The 23,968-nt window shown below is 41.2% G+C and overlaps 1 protein-coding gene and 1 pseudogene across 1 annotated transcript; one reads left to right on the forward strand and one right to left on the reverse strand.

Moving 5' to 3' along the window:
- Positions 1-70: 70 nt before the first annotated feature.
- On the reverse strand, positions 71-14,506 carry CPOX (coproporphyrinogen oxidase). Its single transcript, XM_047722811.1, has 7 exons — positions 13,823-14,506; positions 11,223-11,366; positions 10,644-10,754; positions 9,316-9,457; positions 6,675-6,893; positions 3,187-3,291; positions 71-2,096 (listed from the first exon to the last, which is right to left on the reverse strand). The coding sequence occupies exons 1-7, from the start codon at positions 14,352-14,354 to the stop codon at positions 2,009-2,011; spliced, it is 1,341 nt and encodes a 446-aa protein (XP_047578767.1). The 5' UTR covers positions 14,355-14,506; the 3' UTR covers positions 71-2,008.
- Positions 14,507-14,518: 12 nt separating this feature from the next.
- Positions 14,519-23,968, forward strand: part of LOC125095741 (60S ribosomal protein L19-like) — a 31,343-nt pseudogene continuing 21,893 nt past the window's right edge.

The raw sequence follows: 23,968 nt of genomic DNA on the forward strand, positions 1-23,968 counted from the left end.
AATGCCCAGACCTGACAGCCCTAAACACAATTAAATATACTAGCAGAACTATAAACCAAGAGACTTTTTATTGTAAAAACTGAGGTTTATTTGAACATTTGTTCCTATATGCCTGTATTTTTTCATTTAATCAGCTTTATTGAAGTATAAATGACATATATAATAAAATTCCATGATTTTAAGTGCCTAGGTCAAAGAGTTTTGATATATGTAAACAATCTGGTAACCACCACCACAATCAATATATAGAATATTTCCATCCCCTCAAAATATTCTTTCATTTCCTTCCACAATCAATTCCCAGTCCTAGCCCTAGCAACCACAGACTTGCTTTCTCTTATTTGAATTTTGGCTTTTCTAGGTTTTCACATAGCATAGTCATACAGGAAGTCCTCTTTTGTATTTGGCTTCTTTCACTTGGCATAATGCCATTTTGCTATTTGCCCAAGTACTTGTTCCTTTTCACTAATAAGTAGTATTTTCACATACTAATATATCATCACCTGTTTATCCAGTCATCTATTAATGGGCATTTCTGTTGTTTCTAAGTTTCAGCTACTGTCCGTAAAGCTGCTATGGAAATCTGAGTGCAAAACTTATAATTTTGTGGGTAAAATGCCTAGAAATGAGGAACGATGGTTTTAGTCCTAAAAAATATTTATTTTCTCTATATCAATTATCCTTTAAAAAATGAAAAATACAAACATTTCTTAGCCATATTTCATAATAAAATTTACCAGCAGATCTGTGGTAAGACAGTTGAAGAGTTCATACATTTTCCAGTCCTAAAGAGTCACACACAATCACATACATTTAACATATTCCAAGATAAGGCTTAATAATATGTAGGAAGATACTAATCCTTACAAACTTCAATATATTATATCAAATAAAATACACTCAAAATAATAAAATAAAGAAATACACTCACACTATTATGTGAACAAAGAAGCCACACTAAGGATTCTGTTGTGATTTTTCTCTTAAGGGTAAAGAGCTGCAGAATCTCTAATTTAACGAGAGAACAATTTTAATTAGTCCACCTTCCAAAGAAATACATTTATAAAATGCCTACATGCTTCTCACACTAGTTATGTTGACTTTAATTAACGAAGGAAAATATTTCTCATTTGCCAAATGAGAAATATTTCCTAACCCCTGGATTGTTCTTAGTCTAAACTTCCATATAGAAAAGTCTGGAATAGGAAATTTTAAATATCAGACTCCAAGGTTATAAGCTTTCACATTCAAAAGTGCAGAGAATCCAACATTAAGAAATTATAGTTCTTCAAAAATCAGAACCACATCTTAGAAGCCCCTTAGTTAAGCAACAGGGATGTCACTTCAGAGTTAACAACTACAGGGAATCATTGAATTGTAACACATGCAGAGATTAAGAAAGCTTCAAGTGTTCCTAAATATCATTATAAAATGAACATTTTACAATATTATGATCTCTAGAGAAAGACATATAAAGATTATGATCAACGAAACTGCAGTCACAACAAAATTAAAATTTTACCTTCCTTTCAAGCTGATTTCTAAAACATATTAAGCCTTAACCTCACTGAATTAATGAAAATAAAATTTATCCAACAGATTTTTGTGGCAGACACTAGAACTTTAACAAATACATGAAACGAAAATAGCATGAGAAGTTTCCTGACACAAACTATAATTAGATTCCCTTAGCTCAACACTGGGAAACTCAATTTCATATTCTGTAAACGAGTCATATGAAATGATTCTAAAAGTATAAATGAGTTTTATATCAACCAATTGACGCTGACAAGCTGCCACATCACCACCTGTCACCCGCAGCTTCCAATGGAAACTTGTAGTACTTGAAATACACGTCAGCATCTGCCAAGGAAGCAGGCTGCGGAGTGGAGACTGGAGCTCTAAGACACAGGTTACGAACCGCCACACAATGGCAAGGCCGCCAGCCCGGGGAACGGGGCACACAGTCTGTGTCCTCCCCAAGCCCCGGGAAGGCCGCTCGTGTGCATCAGCACACCCAGTCTCTCGGATGGCGCAGAACTTCCAGAATTTCTGCTTCTTTGGAGTTCTCTGGGGGTGAATGCATGTATTCCCACCTACAAAGGTCCAAAACAAAAGCAAAACATGTAATAATAAAAACTATAATGAACAATACACATGCCTCTACTTAAAACAGATGAAAAATGAAATTCTAAGAGTAAAAAATGTCTTATACCTTCTTGTCTCCAATGCACCTAATATGCCTTTTACCCACTAGCCTTTTTAAAAATAGGTGCTGCTATAACAAATAACATGGAGGACAAGGGGAGATGGAGAGGAGAAGGGAGTTGAGGGAAATTGGAAGGGGAGGTGAACCATGAGAGACTATGGACTCTGAAAAACAACCTGAGGGTCTCATAAAACAAGCACATAATTTTTCTTTTTTTATGGTCTTTTCTATTTCAGTCTGGACACACATCATTTTCACTTTCTTACAGCCAAAAAGTCAACCTAACTGCACCAACATAAATATATCTGTCTTTAAAACTCCCCCCATAGGGGTGCCTGGGTGGCTCAGTCAGTTAAGCATCTGACTCTTGATCTCAGTTCAGGTCTTGATTTCAGGGTTGTGAGTTCAAGGCCTCTGTTGGGCTCCACGCTGGGCTAGGAGCCTACTAAAAAAATTCCCCCACCCCGGCCATAGATCCAATTAACCTTTATGGAAGCTCACCACAGCAACATACAGAGCAAAAAGAGAATGCCAAGCACCAGCAATAATCCCTCATCTTTCAAACAAGCTTGATACTTCATACTGGACAGTAAGACTTTTCCTCACAAATGCTAACAATTTCTAACAAAATTAAGTTGAAAAACCTGATATGCTCAAATAAATTTCCTTTGCCCATAAATCTTCCTTGAAAATCACCAAGTAGGCAAGGATGTCACCATCCACTGTTATCTTCTCACTCCCTCTATCCTTTTCCAGCTGTTACCTACAAAGCCATGTCAATCATCCAGTCATTCATTCTTTAACAATAACAAAAAAAATTAAAATTACTTTCCTTATTATTTGACTGTGACTTTATTATAAAATCAGCGAAGTCAAAACCAATGAAATCTTAGGTAAGACATCTGCCATGTTCACATTCATGTTTTGTAGGGGTTAGTAGACCGAGTGGAGGGATAATTATGATGGGTTACTCTTACCGAGCAGTTAGAGGTAAAGACATCAAGATGCTTTCAATCCTGGATCCTGGAGTGAAGAGGCCAAACTTTGTACCCCGATCATATAGCAGGTTAAATTCTACATACCTGACATAAAGACAACATTAAAGGCAAGTTGAATAAAATCTTTCCTAAGATTAGCCCATAATGAATACTCCAAGGGGGAGTGGGGGGATCCTTCCTGCCCACTGCCCCCACCCCCAATCAGCTGGAACAGGCACAGGGAACACCAGTCTACAGCCAGTTGAGTCTTCTCCATCTGGACACGCATAAATAAAAGGGTATTCTACCCAACAAACAATAGGATATAGATTCGGCCCCAACACAGGGCAGTAGGCAAAACAAGAAGGTTATGTTGTCCAATAAATAAACAGAATGGACACAAAGCTGAGGATTTTAAGGCACAAAAACAATTAAGAAAAAGAAATGGCGCCCTTTATCAGGATAGAACAGTTCTTTCTGTCCTTCCCTGTAGTCTGAGATGTTTCAGAAGACTTCATTTCACCACCTGTAATTTCCACATGCTAAGATATAAAACTTTTGTTATTGAAAGGCAACTAAGCTAATGGCCATCTATTCATAACTACTAATATATTCTAGATATTTCCTTTTCTTAAAGTAGTTAATAGCACTGATAAGCAGTCATACAATTCAGTCTTCCTGCAGATTAGTGGCAATCATGATAATAAGCAGTGGCTGAACTACAGTGCTCAGTTTTATTCTGCTAAGAAAAATATCCTTAGCATCAACTAAAACTTGGTTCAAATATATTTGTTTTCCATTAACTGCCCCAGCGTCAGATCTAAACTCTGTCTAGCTTAAAAATCTCTGCCTTTAACGTCATGGGATCTTTTGTAAAAGGTCGTTTAAACTTCAAAGATAATTTTTACTACTCAACTAAAATTAGAATGACCCATAAAGCTGAAAATTCAATGAACAGTCCCCCTTTTAGACCATTTCCCAGCTCATTCAGAAACTATTCTCTCGGTCTAAACTTCCCTCACATAGTCTTGTTTACCCACTGATTCATCTTTCATCACACCTGGTGAAAGATATCCTCTAGAATCGCACAGCACTTGAATTTTTAGAAAACACCCTTCTGTGTGCAAACTTGCCAAAATCCCTGAGAAATTTTAAATAAATTATATCCATGGATCCCTTTCTAGTCCTCTGTATTGATTCATCACAAATTGAATTTTGTGTATTAGTAACTATTTAATACCTTTTTTTTTTTTAAAGATTTTATTTATTTATTTGACAGAGAGAAATCACAGGTAAGCAGAGAGGCAGGCAGAGAGAGAGGAGGAAGCAGGCTCCCCGCTGAGCAGAAAGCCCGATGCGGGGCTCGAACCCAGGACCTGGGATCATGACCTGAGCCGAAGGCAGCGGCTTAACCCACTGAGCCACCCAGGCGCCCCTATTTAATACCTTCTTATACCTGTTCCAAAAGATAATATAAAGCAAAACTTCTCAATTTCGTCCTGAGACCACAGGAAAGAATTTCAGCCTCAGCCATCTTTTTACCCCTGATGCTGCCTTTCTAAAACATATTTAAGGGATGGCTGTGATTCTCCAGTTCGTATGGATATCTCTTTCAAAGGCCCTTGTATGGAACTCCCTGAATAAATTTTCTTTAAGGATCCCTGTACTGCTTTCCCTTTCTGAGTGAAGAATGCCTCTCTGACTCCTACCAGGTTTTACTTAGATCTGATCTTCCTGTTCCTTCTCATACATTTATCCTCTCCGAGGTGCCTGCAAACCATGAACCTTAGTCATTCCCTTCAATTTAACAGATGCCTAAATTTTATCCTGTTTCCCTTTCCTAAAATACAACAAAGGGACAATAAGTTAAAGATCTTTAGTTTCTGGGGTGCCTGACTGGTTTACTTGGTAGAGCATGCGATTCTCGATCTAGTGGTTGTGAGTTTGAGCCCCACGTTGGGTGTAGAGAGTACTAACATACATACTCTATACACACATACAATACATAAATACATACGATCCATCAATCCATCACTCAATCAGGGAATCTCCTATTTGGGGTGGAAGGAAGTGCAGCCAAGTGTAACCTGTGAAGGGTACAGGTAGGATAACAAGTGCCGTGTGTAAGAAGGTAAAGACAATGCTGACAACAGTAGTGAAGAACTGCGGTTATCTGAAGTCCCAGAGTTTAATGCCATCTTAAGGCCCAGAGATAAGGGTGGTAGAAGGAGGTTTTCTGTGAGAAACAGTCATAAAAACCAAAACCAATACAAAAAACAAACACCAAAGAGAACACAAAACATGATTCTGCTGTCTAAGAAGTTTTAAGGTTTCACCTAATTCATATTCACAAAACCTGTCAGCTTTGCATATAAAATCCTACGCAACACTAGGAACACTGCCCTTTCTAGAGTTTTTTTTTTTAATGTAAATTTTCACTGGATATTTTTTACTTTATTGACATATAACTATTATATTAGTTTCAGGTGTACAACATAATGATTCAACAATTCTGTACATCACTTCATGCTCATCACCGAAAGTGGACTCTTAATCCCCTTCAGCCTATTTCACCCATCCCCCACACCTCCCCACTGGTAACCACGAGTTTGTTCTCTGTATTTGAGTCTAGGTTTGTTTGTTTGTTTCTGGCTCAGTAGGTAAAACATGAGACTCTTGAACCAGGGGTTGTGAGTTTGAGCCCCACTTCAGGTTTAGAGAGTTCTAACATACATACATACACACATATACACAGTAAGTAAACTCCTATTTCGGGCAGAAGGAAGTGTCTAACATACTGGCCGGCACACAGTAAGGACTTCATAAATAGTTAATATTGTCATTAAGTATAAATAATATCTGAGTGATTATGTCCATTATAATGACTTCCATGAAATCTTAAAGATGGATGGAAAAGTGTGGGATTCCAAATTTATAAAGCAGCAAAAACATTAAATGATGCCCATATCTTGGCATAAGGCTGGAAGGCACTGCTAGAAGACTAAAAGAAATCAGCCCAATTAAATCAGCAAGTACCACAACATGGCTGCTATGAGTCTCTAATGTACAGACAGATGAAATAAATTTTGCTCTTTTTTTTTTTAAAGGTTTTCCTTTATTTGAGAGAGAGAGAGCATGGGGGTGGGGGGAGCGGGGAAAAGGCAGAGGGAGCTGGAGAAGCAGACTCCCCACTGAGCGGGGAGCCCAATGCAGGGCTCGATGCCAGGACCCGGAGATCATGACCGAGCCCAAGACACACGCTTACCCACCTAGGAGCCCCAACTTTGCTCTTTTTACAATACTATTTTGCACAATTTTTAACATTCATTTAATATTCATCTAGTTATACAAAGCAGCTCAGGATAGTATTAACACAACTCTAAGAAAATATCTGCCCAAGACAACACACCACCCACAATTACTCCAACTGCCCCACTTCCCCGGCCAGTTATGCAATGAGATGATCTAGTCTCCTGCTGCTCACTCACCGTCCTCTCCGGAGCTGCTGCCACAGCTTCTCCTGGGGCGTGAATGAGTCATCATGGTGCTTTTTCACAAGAGGAATGTAAGAAGGAACAACGGCCTGGGCGCAGCTCTGTACAAAGCGAAACACTTCCTCCTTGGATGGAGAGTCAAGGTCATCAAAAAAGATGCCCCCAATGCCCCTCCTCTCCCCACGATGGACAATAAAGAAGTAATCATCACACCTGGAAAACACAGCAAGGCCATAACAAGGATCAAAGGGGGGGAAAAAAGGACATGAGAATCAATGTGAGCATTTCAGCTTAGAGTGCTATCCTTGACTAAGGCCAACACGGTGTCCTTACTTTCTGTCCAACTATGAAAATAAAACTACCGTTTTAGACAGATTTCCTGCAATTAGCACCCATGTAGAAAATGCTTATGCTTTTATCTGCAAAGCAAGTAAGGAATTTAACACATGTCTATAGAAAGGACTCTAAAAACTTTAGTGAAAAAGGAACAAAGAGCCCAGTATTAATAGTGTATTTCTTAAAACAAGTGATATTGCTGCCCTTGGCAACACTGGTGCTTTTGCAAGAGGCAAGATGGGAATCCTCTACCAAGAACACCAACCAGGTCTGTGTCTGGGCACTGACCCTTCAGCTCTTCAGCAGTTCTTTATTCACCAAGAAAAGGTATTGTAAATAATCTCTAAGGTCCCTTTCAGCAATAAAATGGGAAGGCTCTAGAACATGCAGGACTGAGGGAGGGGTTGGTGGAAGGAGATGTTCAGAGAACACCTAGAGACATAGGAAAGGTTCTCTGTGAACCAGCACATCAAACTAGCCATCTGATCTTGAGTCTTCCCCCTCTCTGTGCCTACTAGCGCAGGTTTCTAAAATGCTAGATTTGTAAGAATAGTTTACATTGTAGAAATAGCTTGTTAGAAGATCTCTAGAAGAATAAGGATATGTAGAGAAAAACCTGTGCAAGCAAAAATAAAAGTTATTCAAAAGGTTCTTTTAAAAATTGCCTTAAGGGGCGCCTGGGTGGCTCAGTGTGTTAAGCCGCTGCCTTCGGCTCAGGTCATGATCTCAGGGTCCTAGGATCGAGCCCCGCATCGGGCTCTCTGCTCAGCAGGGAGCCTGCTTCCTCCTCTCTCTCTGCCTGCCTCTCTGCCTGCTTGTGATCTCTGTCTGTCAAATAAATAAATAAAATCTTTAAAAAAAAAATAAATAGAATAAAAATTGCCTTAATAAAAAATATAGCCTTAATAGCTTAAAATTAAAAAAAAAAAAAGGCAGCAGCTGCAAATCCCTAGAGCTGATGCACTGGCCTAATTCACCTTGACTGTGACTTGTTACTTTCCTTCACATGCGCATTTTATTAACACAGTTTAAGGACATCCTGAGCAAGGCTGTGAAGTTAGCTTTAACCAAATCACACTGTTTCAAAAAAGCTCCAGGAAATTACAAAATTAAGAAATGTGCTAAATACTTATACTGGAAACTTCTCTTTAATTAGTCTGGTTCCTAGATATCACAGTAACTAATGTCCAGATGGAGTCATCTCAATAATAGCAGTAAGAGAAAACAAACAAAAAAAGACAATGTCACCCATACCAGTCCTCTTCCTGGAAGGATCCTGATTTGTGAGAGAAAAAAAGAACCATCCTCACACATCCAAGCTTTCATGTCTATATAGTTTTCAGTGGTAATATCAATCAGGAGAATGGGTCTTTCCTTTTAAAGCTGAACTCCAAATCTTACATAAATTATCAAGATTCCACAGTTATTAGCTCTAAAAGCAAAGCAAAACCATCCCCCACCCCCAAAAAAAACACCAAAACCTCTACTGTCCTTCCTTTTTTAGGAATGCCAATTAGCTCTAAGCAGAGTTGGGTACTTTACTCTTATTCCAAACAACTATGCCTAGACTCCATTTCACATCTACCAAATATCCTGGATCTCCTCACAACTCATATGTTTCCCTCTCCTTTATCATTAGAGTTTCTTTAACAGAGTTTCCAATCCCACTCTTCTTCTTGTCCAAAGCATCTGGTATATTTGCATATTTCCCTAATAGTTCTCCAACCCTTCCCATATCCTAATATTCCCATGGCAACCACAGTTCTCATCTGGGATGAGAAGTTAATATCCCAAAGGAGGATTAAAAAGTTTCTAATTCTGAGGTATAGATCATGTTGAAATTTATATCCTAAATCATTTGGGGTCAAAAAAGATGCTACTACCCAATTTTTATTACAGATATCCAAGTATTTCTAACTAAATAACTTCATAAAACCATTTCAAACTGGTATCCCATTTCCAGTGGGCAAAAAAAAAAAAAACAGATGAACCTTCTGGGGCACCTGGGTGGCTCAGTGGGTTAGGCCTCTGCCTTCAGCTCAGGTCCTGATCTCAGTCAGGGTCCTGGGATCAAGCCCTGCATTGGGCTTTCTGCTCAGTGGGGAGCCTGCTTCCCCCCTCTTTCTCTGCCTGCCTCTCTGCCTACTTGTGATCTCTCTCTGTCAAATAAATAAATAAAATCTTAAAAAAAAAAAAACAGATGAACCTTCAAAGCTAAAAAAGTATTTAGATCCCTTCGGGATCTACAGAAGGAACCAATGAAATATATTTGAGGTGTCATGACAGTATTTTTACCCACCATTTCTTAAATTTAGGGTAGAGATCGGGACCATGCTTGTCACAAGCCTCCTTTAGAGTTCTGTGAAAATGGATAGCATCCTCTTGGTTCAAGTATGTTGGAGTAAGGTCACATCCACCACCAAACCACCACTGCTTGTTACCTACAAAATCAAGACATGAGACTCTCATGCAGGCTTTGGACTCCGAGATGTAGCACACTACTCACTGTATTTGCAAACCAAATTGATCAGCTTAGTTTGTTAAACATGAAATGGGTGACAATCAAAAAATATTTAACTAAATTTAGCTCTAGATGGCCAGTAAAGCCTAGGCAGGAAAGAAAAGGTAAAAGCAGAAAGAAAAAGAAGTAGGAAATTAAAAAGTGAGAGTAGAACCGGGAGGAAAAGGACATGCATGGCAGTAAATGACGGAACATCACATGAGTGGACTCTGGCTACGTATCAAATTTCGTTGAGTGTAAGATGCCTCTGCTAGGGCACAATTTAAAAAACAAAGGCAAGACAAGCAAATCTCTGGCCCAAGCATTGACAGTTTATAAAACTGCCCAGGAGATTCTGATGTTCCCTGTAATAAAAACTACTGTCCCCCACCACTTAGCCCAGAAAGGGTAAAAGCACTTGCAGAGGGACACACCCTACCACCTGAGACTATTTCACGTGCTTATTGGGTCTGTAAGTTGTCAGGACCAGTTACCAACTTGTAATATTAAAAGGCTGAACCACACCAAATGTCTTCAAGATGCAAGTTAAATACACGGACTTCAAATGCCATCACCTGCAGAGATTCCCACAGCCCCAGAGAGGTCCTGCACAGATGCTCTGCCAGGTGGGAACACCTGGCCCGGCTAACTGCAGACAGGGGCTGGAACCACACGTCCATAAAGAGGCACAATCAACTCCACTCTATCTTAAGCCCACTGACAATGTGCCATGTGCCGGTGACCAGTGAAGCAATTACTTTGGAAGATGTTTTCCAAGAGCGAGTTCTCCATTTCAATGTAACCCTGTACATAGGTTTTCCTGTGGATTTCCTAAGGATTCCCTTTCCTGTGCAAAGAACCCTGAGTGCACTCTGAGTCTGAGATTCACTAAATCATTCCCTCTGTGTGGAGGAAATACGGGGACGTCAGAGCCCAGTCAATACTGTTTTCTCCTTTCACCTCTAGAGCATAATCCATTGCGCCTGCCAAGGAATCAGGCTTCATCTGCCTCCTGAAAAACCTAGTTAAGATTTATAAAATCTTTCTCATTTAGATGATACGCTCTAGTTTGTTTTAAGATACATATTCTGCACAACAGTATTTTGCACAGCTCCAAGGATGCTTACCATCGGCTTCTTCTATTTCAAAGTATCTGTAGTTGAAATGGATAGTAGGAGCATGAGGATTCTTGGGGTGGATCACAGAGCTCACACCCATAGCAGAAAATGGCAATTTACCTGGAAAGTAAAACACAGAGTGAGCATCAATCAGCCGGCTTGATTAACTTCAAGATAGTTTCGGGATCGATTGTCAAAAGCTGCTTTTTGTCTCTTAAAAAAATTTTTTTTAAAAAGGGAATGTGAACATGCTTCTCTGGCACATGCGCCCAAATGGTTTTTTTTTTTTTTTTTAAAGATTTTATTTATTTGTCATAGAGAGAGAAGTGAGAGTGAGCACAGGCAGACAGAGTGGCAGGCAGAGGCAGAGGGAGAAGCAGGCTCCCTGCCAAGCAAGGAGCCCGATGTGGGACTCGATCCCAGGACGCTGGGATCATGACCTGAGCCGAAGGCAGCTGCTTAACCAACTGAGCCACCCAGGCGTCCCCCAAATGGGTTTTTACAGCAGCACTATTTATTTTACAAATAAAACTTGTAGGGGCAAGATTTGCAAGGACTGTGACAGGCTGTGGATACTGTCAGATTTACCATCTTTAGTCTTCAGAATTTTTCCTCGGCTTCTCATTTGTTTTGCTGCTTCCTCAGAAAGATTCCCATGAACAACAGAAATGCTCACCCCGGCCTTTTCAAAAACATGCCCATCTTGAAGTACACAGCTGATGCCACCACCTCCTGTTTACAGAAACAGAAAATGAGGAGAGAGTATAAGGGTCGATGCAATATCCGAAAGAACCCTCATGTGAAGGTGTGGGGTTAGGAGTAATTTTCTCCCTGTATTTTCCAAATCTTCTACATTATTGGTATATTTGTAATTTTTAAGTACAATAACATTAGATAATCAGCTTAGCTTGATGACATTGCTACTGATAGTGGGCAAATACTGTATTTCCCCCACATCGCTAAACTGAGGATTTCTTCCTCATCTAAAATAAATCACACGAATATTTTCCCTTCAACTACTGTTCAGAATGGCATCCACTCATTATGATATATGAGAGAAGGCTGAGGTTAAAAACAGGTACGGGTTTGTCTGAGGAATGTTCTATTATTATGAATTTAAGAGCTCCATATCATTTCAATTGTTTTTTCTGTGTGTTGTTTACCATTTAATTTTGTTCACAGGCAATTAAAAAAAAAAGTAGATAGTCGAACTCTTCAGGGATTTGGAAGCTTAAACCGAGTAAGACACACATTAATATTTACATATCTGAGCTTTATTATTCATAGTTTGTTTTTAAGACACTAGAGTTACCACCAAAGCAACTGTTTCTCAGAAGTACCTATTTGTCTTATTTTATTCCTAAGAATTTTTAGAGCTGGATGGGAAGTAAGATGATCCAGTACAAACCCTGCCCCCACACCCCACCCACCTCCCCGCACATTTCAAATGAGAAAAGGAGGCCCAGAAAGATAAGACAACTTATCCACGATTACACTGCTGGCAAGGCTTTCTTGCCACAATTTGTCTATGTATCAGACAATATTTTAAGCACTTCATTCTTCACCCTCATGTATTATTTCTAATCTCATTTCACAGATGAGGAAACAGAGGCACACAAAATATTAAGTAACTTCTGAAGGTCACACTAGATATTCTAGTACTTGAGGTTGTGGTCCGGCTCAATGGTCTTCACTTGAAAACATGACAAGATGGAAAACACTTCAAAGACCATATTTAACTTCATTTCATATAGATGTGGTGGTATCAAAGCTCAAAATCTGCTGATGAGAGCTGCTACAGTAGGCCTACCTAAGAAGTCAGGAATTCTTCAAGTTTATGACCAAGATGTGGAGTTTCACTCCATACGCAATAAGATGGTCATGAATAGGGGCACCTGGGTGGCTCAGTGGGTTAAGCCTCTGCTTTCGGCTCAGGTCATGATCCCAGGATCCTAGGATCGAGTCCCGCGTCGGGCTCTCTGCTCATCAGGGAGCCTACTTTCTCCTCTCTCTCTGCCTGCTTCTCTGCCTACTTGTGATCTCTCTCTGTCAAATAAATAAATAAAATCTTTAAAAAAAAAAAAAAAGATGGTCATGAATACATGATTCTATAAAAACAGGGTTTTTCATTATTGAAGTATTATTGACATATAATATATTAGTTTCAGGTGTACAATGCAATGATTCATTATTTGTATAATTGCAAAATAAGTCTAGTTACCACCATCACAGTTACAAAATTCTTTTTACAATGAGAATTTTCAAGATCTATTCTCTTAGCAACCTTAAAGCATGCAATACAATATTTTTGACTATAGTCACCATGCTGTACATTACATCCTCATGACATCTTTATTTTGTAACTGGAGTTTGTACCTCTTGATCCCCTTCACTCATTTTGCCCATTCCTCTCACCCCCTCCTTCTGACAATCACCGATCTGAAGAAATTTTGTTTGTTTGTTTGTTTTTTCTAGACAGTGAGAGAGAGCATGAGAGAGAAGGTCAGAGGGAGAAGCAGACTCCCGGTGGAACCGGGAGCGTGATGCGGAACTCGATCCCTGGACTCCGGGACCATGACCCGACCTGAAGGCAGTTGCTTAACCAAATGAGCCACCCAGGTGCCCCAAGAAATGGGTTTTAATACTTAAGTTTTTTGCCATTGAAAAGAAAGATTTTCCTAGCAGGAAATCTGATGCATGCCTTTGGAAGAATTACTGACAAGTCCAATATTTCTTGTGCAACTTGACAAAAAGACACACTAACACAATTATACCCGCTGGAGGAATCTGGCCAGATATTTAGCAAATAGGAGGCAAGTTCATTTTTCCATCTCTACAGGAAGAGAAAGGGTAAATGCACCCAAATAAACAGATGAAATGTGGGTAAGATCGATGCTCAGTTACAACTTTGGACATCCAAGCTTGCTGGCTAAATATAACCGTAGGACTTCTAGAAAAATGCCATTATAAAAATCTCATAGATTTTGAAATGTACAGTTTTAGAGTGATCAAAGATCTGCATCCAGACGTCTAATGACCCTTTTAGTATCCATCTTTCTAAAGGTGTCCCTTCTAACCTAGCAGCCGCTCTTGTAGGTACCTCTTTCCTACTCTATTCTCATTTTCTGCCAGCAACCTGAAGTCGACCTCTAATTCCCATCTCCACCTCCCCCTAGGGACCTCCTCACCTTCCTTCCTCTCCCACCGGTCCACGGAGAAGCGCGCGCCCCCGTCTACCTGTGCCAGCGCCTGGCACACCTGGGCCTGGGTCTCCAGGATCAGCAACTCCATCTTGGTCTTCATGTCGCTCGGCCTCCCCCGCAGCTCGCGCAGGTCGGTCACCGGTGGGGCCATGAAGCAGCTGCAGCGGCGGGTCAGCTCATCGTCGTCCTCCTCCGGCCTCCCGGACGAAGGGCTCCGCGCCCCGGTGCTCCTAGGCACCATCTCCGCCCGTTCTACGTGCCCGAAGGCGGCGGCGGCCAGCCCCGCCAGCCCGGCCAGCCCCGCCAGCGCCGTGGTCAGCCCAGTCCCCAGCCGGGGGCGTCCTCCCGCCGTCGGGATGTGCCCCAAACCCCGGCACTGCTCGGTGCCAGCCGCACCCGGGGGCCGGCAGATGCGTGTGGCCGCACAGCGCCCGGGCCAAGCGCACAGACCTCTGCGACCGCCCCGCGACGCTCGCCAGCAGGAGCCCGCGCTCAGCCTGCCCAAGTGCAAAGCCATGCTCCCGCGCTGTCACCCCAGCGATGCTTACGTCCCGGAGACCGGCCCCTGAGCTCCCTGGAGGTCCCAAGCCGGCGAACCGCTCCGGGAGGGGGAGCCTTTGGTGAAGAAGAGCTACTACCGGGTCGGCTCCCGGGCGGCCTGCAGGAGGCGGGAGGCGGGGGATGCCGGGAGCTGTAGTCCGGTTCCTATCGCCGCCTGCAGGGGCGCGCCAGGGAGATAAAGAATCCCTCGTCCCCAGAAGGGCGCGTCCCAAAATTGGGGAATTGGGTGCGGGGGAAGCGAAAGGGCAGTGGAAGAGAAGGCAGAGATAAGAGAGGCTTTCTAGTCACGTACAACTTCTGATGAGCTGTCCAATCAACCACAGGGTTAAGAGTAGGGCTGAACGCTGAGGACTAACGGGGCACGAAAATGGCCGGAGACCTCCTCCCCAATTTACATTTTCTTTTTTTTTTTTTTTTAATTTTGATTTTTTTTTTTTTTAATTTGTCAGAGAGAGAGAGAGAGAGAGAGAGAGAGTGCGAGCGAGCACAGGCGGACAGAGTGGCAGGCAGAGGCAGAGGGAGAAGCTGGCTCTCCGCCAAGCAAGGAGCCCGATGTGGGACTCGATCCCAGGACGCTGGGATCATGACTGAGCCACCCAGGCGTCCCGCCAATTTACATTTTCAAACAGGGTTGCAAATCATGGTTCAGAATCTACAGAAAGCCCCCTGGAGCCTGGTTCCAGTCCAGGAGACCCTGGAGAGCTTCCAGGATTGGCTGGGGGCGGAGCGTGGGAGACTCCTGACTCACCAGCAGTTTCTAAGCGGAGTAGGCAAGGGCAAGGTAGTACAGGGCCCTTAGGGAAAGTCCCACTAAAAGACTTTCTGGGATCAATTCATATCACAGTTCACCATTAAAATCTTCCCAGGTCTTGCTCCTACACTGCCCACTTGATTATTTTAGAAATAGGAAAAGCAAAGTGATTGTTTTACTAAACCAGCCTAAAACTAATATGACCTGGTGTGTTTGGGAGACCAAGGAATATGAGATTTAGAAATACTTAAAATCTGGGATGCCTGGGTGGTTCAGTCAGTTAAGTGTTTGCCTCCAGCTCAGGTCATCATCCCAGGGTCCTCCCATAGAGTTCTCCCTCTGCCTACTACTCCCCCTGCTTGTGTGTGTGTGCCCTCTCTCTGACAAATAAATAAATCAGATATTTTTAAAAAATAAAAATAAATAAATAAAAATACTTAAAATTTTACAATTGTGGGGGGCTGCCAGGTATAGTTCACCTGTAGGGCTTTCAACAACTATAAATTTGGCCTGGCAAGCATTCACACTGCTTCCCCCCTACAACCCCCCTCCACACACACACATACTCTCTTTTCAAAAAGGAGGAAAGAAGCTAACATAGATTTGACAGATCTTTTTTGTTGTTGTTATTCCTATAACCACACCACAGTTCTATGTTGTCTGGACATAAAAGTTTTAGAATGACTATCATGGAAATTATTTTAATTTCTAATGGTAGATTATTTAAGCCTCTGGTGGTGGTCTCTACAGATATTTCCTTAGTGGCTAGATGCAGCGATGGGACTTCCACGGCTTTGGGTTAGACTCGCTGATCAAGCCAGTGTGTCTTATCCAACCACAACTGCATCTGGCAACTCTCACCCTGGGACACAGTGTTAGCTGGGTAGGCATGCTTGACTTGCTAGCAGATTCAATGAAAGGTAAAGGCTTGAATTGAAAAGTGAATAAACTACTTCGGGGGGAGAAAACCAATGGCTTTTAGCTATAGTGTAACTTGCTGCCAGGCTGAGTTGCAAGAAGAAAGGGAAGATAAGAACCACCACTTCAGAAAGGGTTGTTTGCTTCTCTTAGATGTCTGTGATAGGGTTTGGCTGGGCCTGGGGGTAGTAATTGAATCTCATTAATGGAAAGAACCTCTCTAGCCCATCTTTCTATAAGAACCCCCTTTCATTATCGCTCTGATTCTGAGACTACTCACAAAGCTAGGAAAAGATAAGCAGGCACAGGCCATTTTGAACATATGCCCAGTCAGATAGTCGGGTCTTGAGCCAATTGTGTACTAGTTTGCAGGTTTCCATCTTTCCCCGTCCTTAACCTCTCTGTGAAAAGGGCTGCCATCCTTTCCTCTGATATCCAGAGCCCTCCCTATGCTTACCTAATTATACTATGCTTAAGAAAGGCCTTTACAACTAACAACCTTAAAAATAAAGTAGTCAGAAAAATAAATAAAGTAGTCAGTTATTTAATCAACAAAGATGAGTTTATCTGGGAATAGCAAAGGAATTACAACTCAGGACATGCAGACTCCAGCACACCAGAGGCAAGAACAATAGAGAGGAACAAAGAACAGAGGAGAGGGACTTGCTTTTATAGAGGAAAGGAGGGAGTTGGGAAGGGTTGTTTTGGAAGAAAGTTCATAGGAGGAGAAGGAGAGTTCCAAGTTGTGGTGGCTTCTAATTGGCTGGGTTGTTGCTGGGTGAGGAGAAAATCTTCCTTCTCCTTTCAGGGTTACATAAAGTAAGCTGTGATGAATACTGACTGAGCACCATCCCTTCATTGCTCCTGACCCTATTTTGAACTGGGTTTCCTTTATCCATTTTCACATAGACTGATTAGTGTGAGTTTAAATCATCTTCTTGTGGATACAAATTGTCTCCAAAGGATTTGAGCCCTATTTTTCAGTGTGGAATTTAAAAAAAAAAAAAAATCACCTATTCAAACAATTTCAAGCTTCAGAAAGGTAGTGGGAGCAAATAATAAGTTTACAATACCTTATAAAGCATAAGAGATATGGTAAGGGCTCTCATCCTTTTTTGAGCTTAGTTGCCTATAGTGCTTTATGTTCTATATGACCCTACCAAGCAAAAAGATTCTGAATAACCTTACACAAACTCATGAATTTTTGGAACTCCACATGTTTCTCAGAATCCTTATGAATTTTTCCTCTTCCTTATTCCCCAAACCACAACTGATTTTAGGCCTGCCCTTTTCTAGAGAGAGTCAGAAGGGACTCTGACTTCATCCCCCTGACAGCTTTACTGCCTTTTACCAACACACACACACACACACACACACACACACACACACACACACTCTTATGAGTCCTACTAGCTTTACTAAATTATACCATTTTCACCAATTACCCAATTTTGAGATCCAAACTTAGGAAATGCATGGTCAAAGTGACTCAGTTCTGCTACTCCCAGATAGATAATTAGACTCAGGCTAATTATTAACAAAGTATTGCCAAACATATATATTTACCTTGGTGCCCTTTTGCCAATCTATTAAAAACTCTAACAGGGATGTTGGTGGGGTAGTCGTAGTGAAATTAGCAAAGAAATGGACTTTTTGATATTTTTATTCTATTTTTTTACAATTTATTTTTTAAGTGTTTAGGTCTTTAGAAACAAGTATTTACATACTTTATTAAAACAATTGGTTCTTAAAGTTAAATGTAGGTTAAATATCCAATGCAATGTGGTGTTGCTGCCTTGCTTTTTCTTTAACTGAAGTAATTTTAAAATTACTTTCTCAGAGAGGTATAGATACCATCCAAATATTCCAGAAAAGTTTTATGAAAAGGAGGGGTCATAGTGCATGTCCCTTAGTCCTTCACCTTTTGCATTTAGCCCCTCCATATTTTTTTCTCTACACTAATATGCATATATCTAGAGTTGCAGCAACCATTTGTGGTGGAGATAATAAAAGTCACATAAAAACATTTGCAGAGCAGTAAGATAGATGGAGCCTGGGTCCTGATATATCGTTGAGCAGATGTCATAGCCCTGGGTTGGAGTTCTTGTTATATGAGAAAAAAATAAAATAAGATGCTGTTTGTCATCTTAAGTCTTTCTAACATCCTAATTATTACATCTCGATTTGGATGTCCACCCTAGAGTCAACCAACAATGGCCAGGGGTAGAAGATGGAATCACGTTAGAACATGATGATCTTCCACTATAACTGGGGGAATGATAAGTGTAGGATATCATTTCTAGAAAAAAAGGGAAATATGATAAGCAGACAATACAATTGATGCCCACTATGGAGATAAATTTTTGAAGATATTTCTGGGGTATTGAGCTTGTGAATCTAAGATGAACAAAAATATGGAATTCAGAAAGAACCAACAAGTTTAGGTGTATAGGAGGTAATAGGTTTAATCTAGATAATTATTAAAAGTTATTTCTACCAGGGCACCTGGGTGGATTAGTTGGTTAGGCCGTCAACTCTTGATTTTGGCTCAGGTCATGGTTTCAGGGCCCTGGGATTCAGCCCCACATCAGGTGACATGCTCAAGGTGGAGTCTGCTTGGGGAGTCTCTCTCTCTCTCCTCCCCCCGTGCCCCCCTCAAATAAATAAATAAATCCTTTAAAAAATGTTATTTCTACCAGTTCAGTCAAAGTCTCCAGCTGTTCCATTTGCTATGTACAGGAGCTTCCTGATTACCCCACCCCTTCACTATACAGTGCTCTCAACAACCATTCTGAGGCTTAAGAATGTCATAGGCTAACTGAAAGGAAGAGTTGTCTGGGAAGATGTTGGGAAAAAGTGTTGGGGGTCTATGCATGTATCCTTTATATTTCGGCAATCAAGGAACAATGGGCATGAGGCAATGAGACATCCAACAGCTATAAGACATTCAACATTGCTCACGTGCATCTGCATCCATGGTGATTTCATGGCCCTTGCAAATGGTGGTATTTGCTCAAGAGATGCAAAGTTGCTTTCACTCATGACATGGTGAGTTCATCTCATCCCGTGAACTAGAATGCTCTCTTGGAAAATAAAAAGTCTAAGACTTTTTAGCTTAATCCCATGCCAACATCTTTTTAAATTTATGAGTCCAGAATCAATTCCCTAAGTTCTCTGTACCTATTTATAGCAACATTTTCTTCTATGTCTAACTGTTGATCTAGGACAAGGACCTGCTTCTAGAAATGATGAGGTCGAATGAAAGCAGAGGGAGAGGGGTGCCTGGGTGGCTCAGTCAGTTAAGTGTCTGCCTTCAGCTCAGATCATGATCCCAGGGTCCTGGGATCAAGTCCAGCATCAGGCTCCTTGCTCAGTGGGGAGCCTGCTTCTCCCTCTGCCTACTGCTCCCTCTGCTTGCAGCTCCCCCTGCTAGTTTGCTGTCTCTTTCTCTGTCTCTAATAAATAAATAAAATCTAAAAATAAAATAATAAAATAATAAAAATAAATCTAAAGAAGAAGAAGGAGGAGGAGGAGAAGGAGGAGAAGAAAAAGAAGAAGAAGAAAGCAGAGGGAGAAAAAGGCACATTTGAAGTAGTCTCTTTTACTGCAAGACATGCTGGGATGTTGGTAGATTACAAATGGAAATGCAGGTCCAGAGAAGGGAGGACTGGAAAAGTGAAGATTTGTGAGATACCCACAGCTCTGGAATGATGAAAAGTTCATGGGAGAACTTTCAAAGTAAAAGAATAAAGTGCTCCAAGTCAGAACACATGGAAAGAGTCACATTTAGGGATGAAGGAAACAAGAAGTCGTAGGGCCTTTGGTGCCATGTCTCAGCATCATGGAGGGGAGAAGTCATCAAGGAGGAGAGTGTGGGCAGAGGGCAGAAAGCTACCCTCTCTGCTCAGAGAACACAAGTGGTGAGTGCCAGATACTGGATATTACAAAGTCACCAACTGCCTCAGAGACAGAGCTTCAGAAACCCAAAGAGGCGGCTGCTAAATTGAAAGAACGCATAGAACAATAGTAATTCAGGGTGGAGAGTTATTAGACTGATCTTTTGTTTGAGGTGGAAAACTAGAGCAGGCTTTATGTTTGTTTTTTGCTGAAAGGAGTGGGGCAACAGAGAGAAACTAAAAATGCAAGAATGTGCACCACTAGGAGACCCCATGGCCAGAATCCACGTTTGTTTTCTCTGCTCCTTTTCCTAGATTGAACCATGCTGCCTCCATTGAGATAGCATAGGGGAATGGGAGTGAGGACTGGGGCAAAGGATTAAACCCTCTTGGTCCTAACATATGTACCTTCAAGGGACCTGGCTTCTTGCTCCAAATGTCTGCCCACCTACCGTCACTCCCACCCTAACCTGCACCCAGGCAGCCTTAATGTTCTAGCCTCAACTATAATTGAAGGGTTATGAGAACTTTGTAGGGTAACTACTCTTGGTCAGACTAAGTGCTGGATCATTCATTTTTCTCTGTAGACATTTATTTAACACTTTCATGTGCGATGTTCAAAAGCACCCCATAAGGTAGATGGAAACACTGTTTCTGCCCCTATGTGACGGATCAGGAAACTGAAGCTTAGGTTTAGGCACAGACCAAGCGTGGCTCTTGTTTCTTATGCCTTCTTATGTTACTCCGGGGTTCTTCATCTGACCCAGAAGTATTTTCAACTAAAACGATGAAACCAGTATTTTCTAAACATCTGTATCTTACTAGGGACATGAGAGTGCACAAAGAAGTTGCCACCCTTCTCTTATCCTTCCAGAAACAGAGATTCCATTTGAACGACCAGATAATCTCTTTCGATGAAATATTATACAGGCAGTCCCCACTTTGCATGGTACTTCAGGAACATAAAAATCACAGTGCAAAGGGGCACCTGGGTAGCTCAGTCGGTTTAATGTCCCACTCTTGATTTTGACTCAGGTCATGATCTCAGGGTTGTGAGATGGAGCTCCACCTTAGGCTCCTGGGTGTGGAGCCCTTCTCTTTCTGCCCCTCCTCCCACTTCAAAAAAAAAAAAAATCACCATGCAAGCAGAAGCCAAACAAATCAATCTTAATAATCAATGTGGGGGGAAAAAATGATGATAGTTCTGTAGTCTTTAAAACTTTTTGTCAAAACATTAAAAACTCAATTACTATGCAGGGCACCTGGGTAGCTCAGTTGGTTGAGCATCTGTCTTAGGCTCAGGTCACGATCCCAGGGTCCTGGGATTGAGCCCTGCCTCAGTTTCCCTGTTTGGTGGGGAGCTTGCTTCTCCCTCTGCCTCCCTTTCTGTATGCCACTTCCCCGGCTTGTACTCATGCTCTCTGTCTGTCAAATAAATGGATAAAATCTCAAAAAAAAAAAAAACCAAAAACAAAACCCTCAGTTATTGTAGATTGTAAATGAAAAATATAAAAATGAATATTTATTTAGTGCACTACAATTTAAAGACTTAGAAGCATTCAGAATTAAAGTGCCTTATTTTTCTGTACTTATCAAGAATAGTTTGAAAAGTGCTGGCCTTCCCTTCTTATTCTGTAACTTCAGACATAGCATGAGCATCTTTTCTATACCTGGGTGAACTGTCATGCTCTTTCTAAGTTCACATTATCTTCCAACATTTTGTTCTTTGTACTTTCAATGTCATGGAATATCCCAAGAGTTGCTTTAATCTTTTATTTATTTAAGTGATTTCTACACCCAACATGAGGCTTGAACTCCTGACTTCAGGATCAAGAGTCACAAGCTACTGGGACTGAGCCAGCCAGGCTCCCAGTCCTGCCAAGAGTTCTTCCCCACCCCCCCCCCAAGAGTTCCTTTAATGTGAAGTTTTGCTGTTTTATTAGCATCAATTCTGGCTTGTCATAACTACTTTATTCATTTATATTAATAAGTTTGCCTTCACCATGTTCCCATGATTCTTAATTTTCTGTCTCAATTCGGCTGGGCCGTGGTGCCCACATATTTGGTCAAACCTTGAACTACAGCATCAGCTTTTCCCTGGGTCTTCAGCCTATGGGCTCACTCTGCAGATTTTGGACTTGCTAGCCTCCATGAGCCAGTTCCTTAAAATAAATCTCTCTCTCTCTCCACACACACACACACACACACGCACACACACACATGTCTCTGTTTCTCTGGAGAACCCTAAGAGTTTCTGTGGCTGAATATGTCTTAAAATGTGGCAAAATTTCCATGGTCCACTCTTTCTTCTATAATTCCAAGTACATTCAATAGCACTTCACTTCTAGTGTTACCAGAAGTTTCTCCACTTTTTTTTCTTTACTACACTTTCATCTTTACTTTTTGTTTTGTTTTGTTTCTTTACTACACTTTCATCTTTGTTGGCCAATTATCTCTTTCCTTTATCCATTTTTGTGAAACATCATGTGGACTGATCACTGAGAGACAAGGAAGCAACATAGCTCCACTCTTTGCTTCTGGGCATAAACTGAATACCATGAGTGCAGTGACCAACGACCAATGGACTTTGAAAGAAATAATATGATTGGTCAGTGAACCCTACACACACCTATTATTTATGTTGTTATTTGTGGACTGAAGAGCTAGCGTGAAGTTTATACTTTGTGCAATTATCCACAGTTATATAATATGGTAACTGAAATTTGAACAGTGTTGTTGGGGGAACTGGTAATGTTTGACTAAGCCATGGTAGCGAACTGTAATTTGTGCACACTGAAACCATGCAGTGCGAAGACTGCCTGTATTTACTTTGAAACCAGGTGTCTAGATCTATAATTTAGAAGTCTCTACCATGAAGGACCCAAAGGCTAAGCAAAAAGTTCTCAGCTCGCAGCATCTCTGTAAAAATTCTCTCATTTTATTAACTGGCATTCTTGAAATACTTGAGACTTATTTTAACTATTTTCTGTAAATAACTGGCTGCTTAGAGAATCCCATAAGAAATGTCCAAATAGAGGCAGTGGTTTGTGGTAGAGACAACTGCTAAGAATTCACGTTCCCTTTCTTCCTCTAATGATGGTCCTCCAGGTTTCGTGGGTCAGGCAGCTGCCTGAGTACCACATTCCCACCCTCTCTTAAAGCTTATGACCAAATTCTGGCCAGTGGGGTTGTAAGTAAAGCAGTTGTCTGCCACTTCTGGGTTTGACCTTAAAAGGAATGGGTGTGCTCTTCCCTGGCCTCTTCTCTGCTGGATGGGATACAGATGCAAGGGCAGGAAGTGGAGCCGATATTTTGAAGAGAGAAATGGAATGTGTGTGTTGAGTGTGTGTCAGAGTTCACTATATGGACCACTATCTCTGGACAGTTATCTCAGAGAGAATAAAAGTCGATCTTGTTTTACCTATTACATTTTAGGGTCTTTTGGTTACAGACACTTAACTCTAACCTAGAAAATACATGGATGGCTTCCTGTTTGGGAATAAGCAATAGCCTAACATAGTAAATGGGATTTTTACAAGTCATACTACATAGAGGATTCTCCTCCCTTCCAATTTATTTTAAAGAGGACAAGGGAAAAGTGGAAGGGCCAGAGTCTAATCCTTTTCCGACCTAATAAGCTGAGTAGGACCTACTGAGAACAATTAATGATATAATGAAGATACCACAAATAGGATGAGAAAATCTGCCCCTTGCACAGAGTGAATATGGTGTTTCTCATTTAGCACATACTGTGAACTAAGGGTATGAGCCTTCATTCCCAACAAACAGACTTGTTGGATTGGAGGCTTCCAATATTTAAATTAAATTCTCAGGAGCTGTTGTGGTCTGTTGAGAGAGACAATTATCTGGCAATATTTTAGAATACTTTTGTGACAAAAATCAATTTTAGGTAGTATTCATAAGTTAAGACATTGACACGGAAATGATTTATCCTAATATAGCCCTTAAAATTTGTACATCATGAAATTTGGCTCTTTTGTACAA

Source organism: Lutra lutra, chromosome 1, assembly GCF_902655055.1.
Source record: "Lutra lutra chromosome 1, mLutLut1.2, whole genome shotgun sequence".
NCBI lineage: Eukaryota > Metazoa > Chordata > Mammalia > Carnivora > Mustelidae > Lutra > Lutra lutra.